This window comes from Nasonia vitripennis, chromosome 2, assembly GCF_009193385.2.
Source record: "Nasonia vitripennis strain AsymCx chromosome 2, Nvit_psr_1.1, whole genome shotgun sequence".
Lineage (NCBI taxonomy): Eukaryota > Metazoa > Arthropoda > Insecta > Hymenoptera > Pteromalidae > Nasonia > Nasonia vitripennis.
The window spans coordinates 10,173,493-10,183,799 of record NC_045758.1 but is presented as its reverse complement, the minus strand read 5'-3'; the positions used below and the strand labels follow the sequence as shown (position 1 = coordinate 10,183,799).

The following is a 10,307-nucleotide window of genomic DNA, read 5'->3' as shown; positions in this document are numbered from 1 at the left end:
TGTGGCATTGATGATTAAAATCGTCATAAGAATCGCACAATAAATATTTTATAAAAAAAATACGATTTAACATTAATACTGTTCAAAAATCTAAAATTAAACAATCTTTATCATATAGTTTCTGCTTCTAACGTTGACGCGCTGTTGTCGTATACTCTGATTAATTTAAAACCGTCTGCTCCATCTACTTCCTTGGCAAAGTCAAGACTCGCGACAGCAGAGCTCTTGGCAGCCAAAAGAGTATTTATCGTCTGCTGTCGGTACACATATTCCTATCTGCTCCATATATATAGGCACTATAGCCTATATACGATTCAACATTCTAACTCTGCACAAACAAAAGAAAAGATTGTTTATTCACACGTCTTTCAGGTAGTGACCGACTGTTCAAGAAAATGTTGTTTTACACGTTGTTTGGAAGCTATGTTCTCACATCAATACTGCTATTTAAATATCCAACATTAATACACAAAAAGAAAAAAATTAAATTCATGTGTCGTCATATTAGTCATAGAGGAGGTAAATATTTTTTTGTTAACTTCATTTTCATGTTGGCCATCATTGCAGGTGTGGTCAAAGAATGTTTGCATTAAAATTCTGCTTCACAGGTGCTGGGGAAAACTATGAAAACACAATGTGTGCCTTTAAACGGTTAGTTACGGTGACATTTTTGTATGGCTTTTGATAAAATAATTTAGTACACAGCTATCATAAATTGATTAAAGTCATTCATTTTCTATTTGCACTTAAACAAGAACTTAATCACCATCCATCTAACAATTAATTTTACTTAACTTTGTACTTAAACTCGTCATACGAAATATATTGGCAATGACTATACTTTTATTGCAAATTTTGATATGCAATTCATTTACCTTTTCAAGTTTCTTCAGTTACATTTTTCTCAATTGTAATACGTGTTGTGTTCTTATCTAATGAATACACAAAGCTATAATTAGTCAGTCTCAATGATAATATTTTTTGCAGTGCTGCAGCAATAGGAACGGAAATGCTGGAACTAGACTGTCATCTAACTAAAGACGGACAAGTAGTGGTTTCTCATGACCAAAATCTTTTGAGATGTACTGGTTACGACATAAATATTTCTGACTTGAATTTTAAGGATTTACCATTATTGAAACAAAGAATCCCTATAGACTTTGTTCCAGGTATGATATTGTTTGCTATAATTCTCAAAAAAATGTTCTCTTTATACTCTATGTATTTAAATGTTATTACAGGAGTTGAATATGTGGGCTCGGATAAGGAAGAGGAAAGAAAATTTGTATTATTGAAAGAAGTTTTTGAAGAATTTCCTCGTATGCCCATTAATATTGATATTAAAATCAATAATGATGAACTGATATTCAAAGTATCAGAATTAATAAAACAGTATCAACGAGAAGAGTACACTGTATGGGGTAACTACAGCGATGAAATAACTAGAAAATGTTATAAAATGGTTTGTAATCATGAAAATTGATTGTTTGTATGATTATTTAATTCAAATGTTTAATATCTTAACTTAATCACTATTTCAGAATCCAAATGTAAATCTTTTGTTTTCAATGAAAAGAGTTGTCTTACTGATAATTCTTATGTACACTGGTCTATTACCATTTGTGCCTCTGAGAGAAACACATCTTGAAATATTTTTACCATCAATTTATAGGTACATGTTTAGAATTCACATTGTAATATTTATGTGACAAAACTTAATTCAAAGATCTTAGTTTTAGGAGAAAAGATCGCCAAATACCATCATTTTTACCTATAGACAAAGTTTTCTTAGGAGCCATGAATGTATTATTAATGAGACCTTGTTTGTTCAACCATTTGCAAGCTCGAGGAATTCATGTGAGTATTTTCTTAGTAAAGTTTGCTCATGTGTGCAATATGCGATTAAATATTTGATCATTAATTATTTATATTATTATTGAAGGTTTATTTTTGGGTGCTAAATAAAGAAGAAGAATTTCAAAAAGCATTGGATCTCAAAGCAACAGGTATAATGACTGATTACCCAACAAAATTGAAATTATTTCTTAAAAACAAAATGATTGAGTGACTCATTGAAACAAACTGTTTATTAAATACTATGAAGTGGCAAAGCGTAACAATACTGCCGCACAAGCTACGTTCAACTAGTCATTGACTGAAGCTAAAAAGGAATAACACAATAACCATAAGTTATATTTACAGTTTGTAAAATAACAAATTTTTTCAATGCTGATTGTAAAGTATAAATTTTATGTTAAACTTTACATTTGCTACAGTCAGTTAAAAGCCAAACTTTTATAATAAGTTAATAAACATCACACACAAAAAACAAATGATAAAAATGATAACATTTTTCACTGAAAAAATGGTTAATGTGATAAGATCTGCAAGATTAATATTTATTATAGCATATACATATAATATATAAGATACTTTCAACATTTCATTATTCAAGTATCTTATAGAATTAATAACAAAAATGTGAAACAATATTAACAATTAGCTTTACATCACACGATTAATTGTTCTGTAGATTAATTTTCTTTTTAAATGTGATAGTGTACGTTCATTAATATAAATGCCATTTGATAGAATGTGGTTTACTTTTAACAGCAATAGCAAAGACTGTATGTATAAAATTATAGGAATGTTAAGTATAAAAAAGTTATGAGTTTTTAGAGAAAAAAAAACAGATATTTACCAAAAATAAAGTATTCTAATGTTTGTATTAGAAATTGTAAAAGTTTTTCACCAAAAAACGAATGTCACATAATGTGATACATCTACATAAAACCAATTAACTTTTTTATACAAGGAAAAGTTGTTCAAGCTGAAAAAAGCAAATTTGTTTGTAAAAAATACAAAACTATTTTATTAAGAGTATATCTTTTTAGTGTACATTATATATTGTATCATTTACAATCTTAGTTTTTTGTCATGTTACAATTTTATATAAATTAAATATAAAAATTCCTAAAAAGGGTATTTTGAATGAGATTCTGATTGCATTTTAAAACATCACTGTTTAATATTTACACAAATTGTTGACATATTTATAAATGCTTTTGCGTAAAAAAAAATTTAGTATCACACATATTTTTGTGCATATATTGCTTTAGTTATATACTACGAGAATAATTATTATACTAGAATTAGTACTTCCAATTTTCCATAATAATTCGTGTACATGTTTTGCATAACTTAACATGAATTGTACTAAGATACCGTGAATTAAACAAACTCTGTATACTCTACAATAGTTTTAGGCTTACAAATAATCTCATTTTATAAGCTCATCATTTTAACTAATGTCCAATGTAATTTTAATACTTAAATTTGTCGCTCTAGTAAATAAGTTAAGTGGCACAAAAACATAAGATCTCTGCCTTTTCTAAAACTGTACTTACATTATTGTACATTGTACATTTTTCAGTATTTATAATAATTATAAATAAATGCACAAAGGAATTTAAGATCCATAATATTGGTTGCTTATATTTAATCTTGAGAGCTAAGGCTCATTTGGTAATCCAGTCTCGACACCAATGATAATAAACTTGTTCTGCTTTGTTGTTACCATTTTTTACCTTGTAATAATGAAAAACTTTTCCTGAACAGTAAATACACTGCACGTCTGCAGGATGAGATTTGTTAAAATGTTTGTGAATACTAACACCATTTCCAATGAATTTTTCCTTGCAATTTTCACAATAAACATAGCTTTGTCTAAACCTCTCATGAACAGCATCAGTGACAGCTCTGCCTACATCTGGGTTCTGATTGCGTGACCTGTCTTCCAGCACTGATGATTCATTGTGAGTCCCAAAATTTGATGCATGGCCGTTGGCAGACATCTCATACCTTGAGAAATTAACAACAGTCTTTTATTTTTTAATGAAAATTTTAAATGCAGTTGTGAAATAGAATCAATATTTAATCTGAAATACATGTGTTGAAGGTTAGTTTACTTTCTTATATTTTGATGATTTTTAATGGGTAATTACCATTATTACTTTTCGAAAATGAATTGTTTTTTGAGTGAACAAGTTATTTGTTCCTGATATAAACAAACGTATTTTAATAAATGTTGTACTCACTGTTGGTATGAAAGAAAAATATAAACAAGCACCTAGCTTATGTCTGTAACCTATAGACAGATCATTGTGAGATTGACCAGTAGTCAGTACATATACATTGTACAGTGTACTATGTATAGTATATAGATATAGGTGCGCATTATTTTGTGAAAGGCATGACTCTAGTAGCTTGATCTTGAACCAGAGTTTGAGTCAGTCAGGTACTTCTGATGTATACTTATATATATATATATATATATATATATATATATGCATGTATGTACTAATAAGGAAATATATAAAGCTTGAACAAAGTAAGTATATCTGATTGAATTATTTGATGTTTATTCATGAAAAACAATAGTTCATACAGTACATGTCAATGTGAAAAGTCATTTATTAGAATTATTAGAAGTGTATTACAAGAAAGCTATACTATAGCAAATATGAAAATAATAAAGTACACATTTTTATTGAATAATAATCTATACTCAAAAATATCAAACGAAAACTAGAATTTCTTGGGTATAAATGACTTGATGTGTTTTAAATTTATGAAATTATACCAATTACATCATTTACAGTCACAGAGTTGAACAAAAAATCTGAAGTCAATGAATCATAAAGAACTTATATAGGCTTAATTTTGAAATGCAGTCCAATTAAAGAGAAAACAAGACACTTCAAGTCTTGAACGAGGTAGTAAAAGCATCTCAATCCTTCAGGATCCCTCGACTGGTTAACATCTAACAGCGAGCCAGTCTTTGATGTTGTGAAGGATATGTGCTCGTCTCCAATGACAATCTCCAGCTCCTGTCGACCAACTCGGTCAGGTTGAGGCCAGAGAGAGTCGTCCTCCTGCATGATTTCTGAATCCTGAATGATTCTCTTCAGTTCCTCCATGACGCACTGATGAACGTAAGCCTCTTTACGGATCATCGTGTCGTTCTTGTAGTTGGAATTGTTGGCATACCTTAATTTGCCGTCCGGCCTGAACTCGAACTCCAAAAACTCGTGGCCGAATTTACCCTTGTGACCGACGTAGTATCGAATGTAGAAGTCGGTCGGCATCTTTAGGACGTGTTTTATATTCCTCTACGTAATATCTGTTGAATTAATGGAAGCTTTAGTTTAGAGCAGCTTTAATTATTTAATTTACAGTTATTAAAAATGTATTACACTTACCTACTTTTTCAGGTTGTCTCTTCGTCGGCGGTTGTTTGTAGCGTGTAGTGGTGTAGTGTGAGTGTGATGCTGCTGGCGTCTCATAAACCGCGCAACTCTGAAGATGTGAAATATTGGGAGGGAAAAAGGCGTCCCAGCCTATTTATTCCACTGACCACCGGCATATCGTGGCGCTGAAATCAGTCTTATGATTGACAGCTGTGCACTATATGCAGGCAAGTGCGTCTGATGGTGTGTGGGGGTGCGTGTGATGTCAAGTCAACTAAAAAATCGTCTGCCGTATAGTGTATTAACAGAAATACGTCATGTCTACTGCGTTTGCATCCAGTTCTAGAATTGTTTGAATGAAATCGTCAAGGTGTAACTATGAGTACTACAGCGCTCGAAGAAAACTCGCGCAATTATCGATCTATTCGAAAAATGATTGGGAAACAGATGAGGTGTAACCTCTTATAACAAATATAGATTGTTGATAGAATTTTCGAGTTTACATTCTATCCCAGATTAAATAACGTTTTTGCTATGAGTAAGGCTTATGTTAACAGTGACAAAAGAATGTCACAGCTTCCTGGATGGCTTTGGCCCAATTCCAATGTTTTGTCACCTCTGTACAAAAGAATCTGGGAGGCTGTTCAAGAGGATCGCCCCAAGCCAGGTGCAGTGCACAATGAAGTACTCGTTGACACAAACAAGATCTTCCCACTCTTACTTACAAGTCAACTGCCTACAGAGGTTCTTGGCTACATCTGGAGTTTGGCAAATCAGAAATATGCAGGACAATTAACTGAGCAAGAATTGTATGTTGTTCTTGCGCTAGTTGCACTTGCTCAAGCATCCTATCCATTTAATAGCTTAGAAGTTTTGTACTATATACGTATCCCACCTACTCCAAATTTAAATCTATCACTTTTGGATGCAAACACGGTGAAAAATGAAACTAAAGTTCATGTATCTCCATTTGATTCGCCATCTCTGAATTCTGTTACAAACAAGAAGCATGGAAATTCAACTAGACCTTCTAGTAAGTCAATGAATTTACCTTCAAATGCTGATGGACTTACTTATAATCACAATCACTCGGATTCAAGGGAAGTAAAATTTTCCTCTGGTCATTCTTCTTCCTATAATGCTAATACAGTTTACGTTGATGGAAGACAAAATTTCTATAGCCAACCAGAAGTCAAACATCAGTCTTCATCGTACTCTGCTACATCCACAGATTCCAATGATGACTTTTCTGATTTCCAAAGTGCTCCAATCACAAATGTTCCTACCATTCCAAACATTTGGGATTCGAAACAAGGTTCTGCAATTGGAAGTCGGCTGGCTAATCATAATCTTGGTGTTAAGAAACTTAATGATAAAGTAAAGAAGACTGGTACTAGTAAGAGTAGCAATAATAATCAAGCGCGTAACATAACAGTATCTAATCCCTTATCAAATGGCAGAGAAATTCAGTCAAATGAACTCTTGACAGATTTATTTCCCAAATGCAACTTAAAAAATCAATCCAAAACATTCATACTGAAAGATACTGCAATAAGAAATAATGATTCTGTCGAAGTGGTTAAACCTGCTCCAAAAGACTTACAGTTACCAAGTCATGCAGAAAAGATAGTTAAAATAAATCCTTTGCCAAAACCAACATATTCCAAGAACATTGACTCAGTTTATGTTGCTCCATTGAAGGAGTCAAAAGATGATGGACTTCAGCAGGATTTAATGAGTCTGCAACCCACTACTGAAGATAAATACAGTGCGCTTAGAGCACTAGTGGAAGAACCACCTGTAGTATCGGTTCCAAAACCAGTTGTGGAGCCCATGAGTGTCTCTCCACCAGTGGATGATTTTGGAGACTTTGTTTCGGCAGAGCAGCCAGAACCTGTACCTACAGTAACAGTAGAAAATTCTAGTGCCCTAAATTCCATTGATTTGCTGAGCGATTTCGATTTTAATACAGAGAGTATAATTGGCACAAATAGTAAGTCTAGTCCTTCATTAATTCAAGAAATTTCAGATGCTTTTAATGCTCTTGCATTTGAAGAAAACACAGATAGGCCAATTGAGGAAAAGTTTGATGTAGTGTTTGATACGGGTATGTATAATATTAATTTTATTATTTGTTTGATGTTAGAGACAGAATAATGTTAATTTATTTTTAGCAGAAAAAGTTGTTCAGAGAGAAGATGCTTTGTCCATAAATAGCATAGAGTTAGGTCCACCACCCTCTGGAGTCTTAACTCGTTCAGGATCTGTACCAAGTTTAGATCTGAAGTCATTTTTACCTTCTAGTCAAGACGATGAGCAACAAATTGAAAATATGCATCAAGTAAAAAACTTCTTATAAATGTACCAACTACCTTTCATAATACAACATAATATTATCTAACTACTGCTTTTAATATTTAGATGATTTACTGGGAATGGAAGCAATATATGGAGAGTTGTGTTTTACTTTTACAAGTTGCAGCTAATATATTTACAAGTATTACATCTGAAATCGTTTTGAGAGAAGTTTTATCATCTGCACAAGGATATAATTTCCTTTGCAGTAAGTCATGCATTAAGTCTAGATACTCATTTTTTATGTCTGTATTATCTTAATTTTATTATTCCTAAATATAATTTGAATCTTTTTAGATTTAGCAGAAGTGGCAGCTGTTTGTAGAAGAGTCAATTTTTCTCATAAAGAGATGGACATTAACATAATGGGTTTTGATGATTTGTTGATGGATATAGATAAGATTTGGTCCGAAATGGAACCATTTTATACAAATATTCCGGTAATCATTTTGAATTAGTACATTGTGCAACTAGGGGGGAAAGTGCTATTTCTATCGAGAGTGCCGCCCGAGATGGAGACAAGTGCTCAAATCTCATCCGAGGTAGAAATCGGCCTCTCCCCCTTGTTACACACTGTACTTTTTTTGACAAGTGCCTGTAAAGACCCGTTTTCATGTATATAGAGTGAATGGTAAGTTGCGTATTTTGAGCCGTAAGCCACTCACTTTCAAAAATTTGATTATTTTTTAGTGTTTTTTAAGTAGCGGAGTTTGCACTGGGCGTTCACTTTAGATGCATGGAAACGGGTCTTTTTCATGCATGTGTTAAGAAAAGTGTATTTCTCATTATATACTCTTTATCAAGATATTGTTACTCATTAATTTATGAATTTAGATTGTTACAGAGTTACCAGCTTGGCCTTTACATCATGGAGATGGTCTTACTTGTGCTTTATGCTTAACTATTATCACGAGTGGAAGAATTACGTATAATGATAATAATTACCATGCTACTTGTGCAAATTTGTGGTTGCACACAGTTAATAGTAATCTACCAGCTCTTCGATATCCAATACCATACATACAATCAATTCCTATTCCACAAAGTGCAAATCATACTTGATTATATGCAAATTGAAAATCGGAATTTAAGGTGTAGATGTATGATTTTATAATGTTTGTCTATGGATTACTGCAAATTAATTTTTGCGCACAAGTTTATACTTTGATGAAAAAGAATCTCTATAGGTTGAATAGGAACAATAACACAATTTTATTAATTTATATTTCTGTATAGAATTTATTATATAGCTTATATAATATTCACATAAGAGATAAAGGTGATTGTGAATGAAATGTTGCATACATTTGTTATTGATGTAATTTTAACAATACCAAGTCAAACTATGTTTTGGGGTATATTTTAGAGCTCCTATTTTTTTTACATACATAATAGCAACCTGCAAAATTACTTGGAAATGTTAAGTATAAAAAACTTATTTAATGTTAATATAATAAAAAATTAACGTTGACTTGTATCTCGTGATCTGTATGTAATTCCTCTGCTCTTCATCTCTCTTATGATATTAGCTGGCACCCGTCCTGACACTGATATTGCATAAACACCTTTAGTAAATCGACCTGAAAAAAAAGAGAATAATTTAGGAATCTCACATATTTTACTAAGTGAAGTTTTCACAGTATCCTAAACTTATGTATGTACATACATGATTTGAGAAAATTTTCAATCGTAAATTCAAAGGATATATATTATGAACATTATATTGTGTCTCGTTGAATTATATAATAAAACATTCCGTTGTAATTGTAAAAGTATATTTCTCTGGTACTTACTTATTCTTTGCCATTTGCATACCCAACTGTCTTCTGGACTCATAGCAGCAATCATTCTGTAAAATAAAACACATTAAAATTTTGTTTATTAGTATTTATAATAAAAAAAAAAGAATTTTAAAGCTATAACAAGAAGATAACATACCCATCAAAATTTGAACTAGTACAATCAAAAACATTGTCTTTGTTGTTTTTCATTCTTAGGAACTCATCACAATTCTCACATCCATCAAATTCAAATTGGTCAAATGTCTGAAAAAAAGAATTATCCAATATTAACGTATAGGTACTTCATAAATAAGCTAGCAAGTCAATATTAGAGTTGGAATTATACAAAAAATGTTAAGTATATTTCTATCTAACCTAAACAAATTATTGACAGATATAAATTTGTACATACCTTAATAAGCGAGCAAACCAAGCACGCTCTTAAACCTCTCAAATCTTTTGGTACAGTCTCCATTTTATTTGTTTATCTTCTTTCACAAACTACCCTTTGCAGAAATGCTTACTTAGGCACTTGTAAACAGTGCAACATCCGTGACAGAACTGAATCTGATGCATTCAGAGTATTATTCTCCACTATATATACGGTGGTTGACATGCAAGTCACGCATGCGCATTGCGCGGTGCGTGTGCGTGTGGTGAGCATATATATAGATATACATTTAACACGGTTTTTTGGGGGGGGGGGTTAAGGACAATTCTCAACGCACTTCCAATTTCTACAAATCGGCGACAGTAACACCACTCATTAAGGTCGGTTTCATTTAGAAATAACAAAAAAAATTTTAAATATTATCAAAAATTCAAAACCAAAATATATCAATTCGCTGTAAATAAATTTGAAAATGACTACTTAATTAAGTATCACGACGGTGAGTGTATATTATATATTTATATATACTTA

At 31.8% G+C, this 10,307-nt stretch overlaps 5 protein-coding genes across 11 annotated transcripts; 2 read left to right on the top strand and 3 right to left on the bottom strand.

Moving 5' to 3' along the window:
- Nucleotides 1-194: 194 nt before the first annotated feature.
- LOC100123837 (lysophospholipase D GDPD1) lies at nt 195-3,586 on the top strand. 2 transcript variants are annotated; one of them, XM_016983123.3, is made up of 7 exons: nt 195-519; nt 609-651; nt 988-1,169; nt 1,242-1,462; nt 1,542-1,672; nt 1,734-1,857; nt 1,943-3,586. In XM_016983123.3, exons 1-7 carry the CDS (start codon nt 396-398, stop codon nt 2,066-2,068), a joined length of 951 nt encoding a protein of 316 aa, XP_016838612.1. In that variant the 5' UTR covers nt 195-395; the 3' UTR covers nt 2,069-3,586. The 2 variants fall into 2 exon arrangements, with proteins under 2 accessions (XP_016838612.1, XP_008212786.1); XM_008214564.3 differs by lacking the exon at nt 609-651 and having other exon boundaries at nt 197-519; nt 1,943-3,482.
- On the bottom strand, nt 2,845-4,315 carry LOC107980745. 4 transcript variants are annotated; one of them, XR_001728903.3, is made up of 2 exons: nt 4,098-4,315; nt 2,845-3,861 (listed from the first exon to the last, which is right to left on the bottom strand). XR_001728903.3 is itself a non-coding variant. In XM_016983124.3 (2 exons), coding segments are annotated over exons 1-2 (345 nt in total). In that variant the 5' UTR covers nt 3,950-4,065; the 3' UTR covers nt 2,845-3,518. The 4 variants fall into 4 exon arrangements, 1 of the variants encoding a protein (XP_016838613.1); XR_004344590.1 differs by having other exon boundaries at nt 3,969-4,298; XR_001728904.2 differs by having other exon boundaries at nt 4,005-4,298.
- An 82-nt stretch (nt 4,316-4,397) lies between these two features.
- On the bottom strand, nt 4,398-5,804 carry LOC100120567 (protein mago nashi homolog). Of its 2 annotated transcripts, none has more exons than XM_001607956.6 (2): nt 5,262-5,804; nt 4,398-5,182 (listed from the first exon to the last, which is right to left on the bottom strand). In XM_001607956.6, exon 2 carries the CDS (start codon nt 5,145-5,147, stop codon nt 4,707-4,709), a length of 441 nt encoding a protein of 146 aa, XP_001608006.1. In that variant the 5' UTR covers nt 5,148-5,182; nt 5,262-5,804; the 3' UTR covers nt 4,398-4,706. The 2 variants fall into 2 exon arrangements, with proteins under 2 accessions (XP_001608006.1, XP_008212787.1); XM_008214565.4 differs by having other exon boundaries at nt 4,400-5,182; nt 5,266-5,396.
- On the top strand, nt 5,277-9,376 carry LOC100678945 (synergin gamma). Of its 2 annotated transcripts, none has more exons than XM_003424009.5 (5): nt 5,277-7,356; nt 7,424-7,590; nt 7,671-7,812; nt 7,902-8,044; nt 8,439-9,376. In XM_003424009.5, the coding sequence occupies exons 1-5, from the start codon at nt 5,784-5,786 to the stop codon at nt 8,664-8,666; spliced, it is 2,253 nt and encodes a 750-aa protein (XP_003424057.1). In that variant the 5' UTR covers nt 5,277-5,783; the 3' UTR covers nt 8,667-9,376. The 2 variants fall into 2 exon arrangements, with proteins under 2 accessions (XP_003424057.1, XP_008212788.1); XM_008214566.4 differs by having other exon boundaries at nt 5,464-7,356; nt 7,427-7,590.
- Nucleotides 8,820-9,976, bottom strand: LOC100120596 (transcription elongation factor SPT4). Its single transcript, XM_001607965.6, has 4 exons — nt 9,798-9,976; nt 9,543-9,649; nt 9,398-9,453; nt 8,820-9,184 (listed from the first exon to the last, which is right to left on the bottom strand). The coding sequence occupies exons 1-4, from the start codon at nt 9,858-9,860 to the stop codon at nt 9,066-9,068; spliced, it is 345 nt and encodes a 114-aa protein (XP_001608015.1). The 5' UTR covers nt 9,861-9,976; the 3' UTR covers nt 8,820-9,065.
- Between the last annotated feature and the right edge of the window lie 331 nt (nt 9,977-10,307).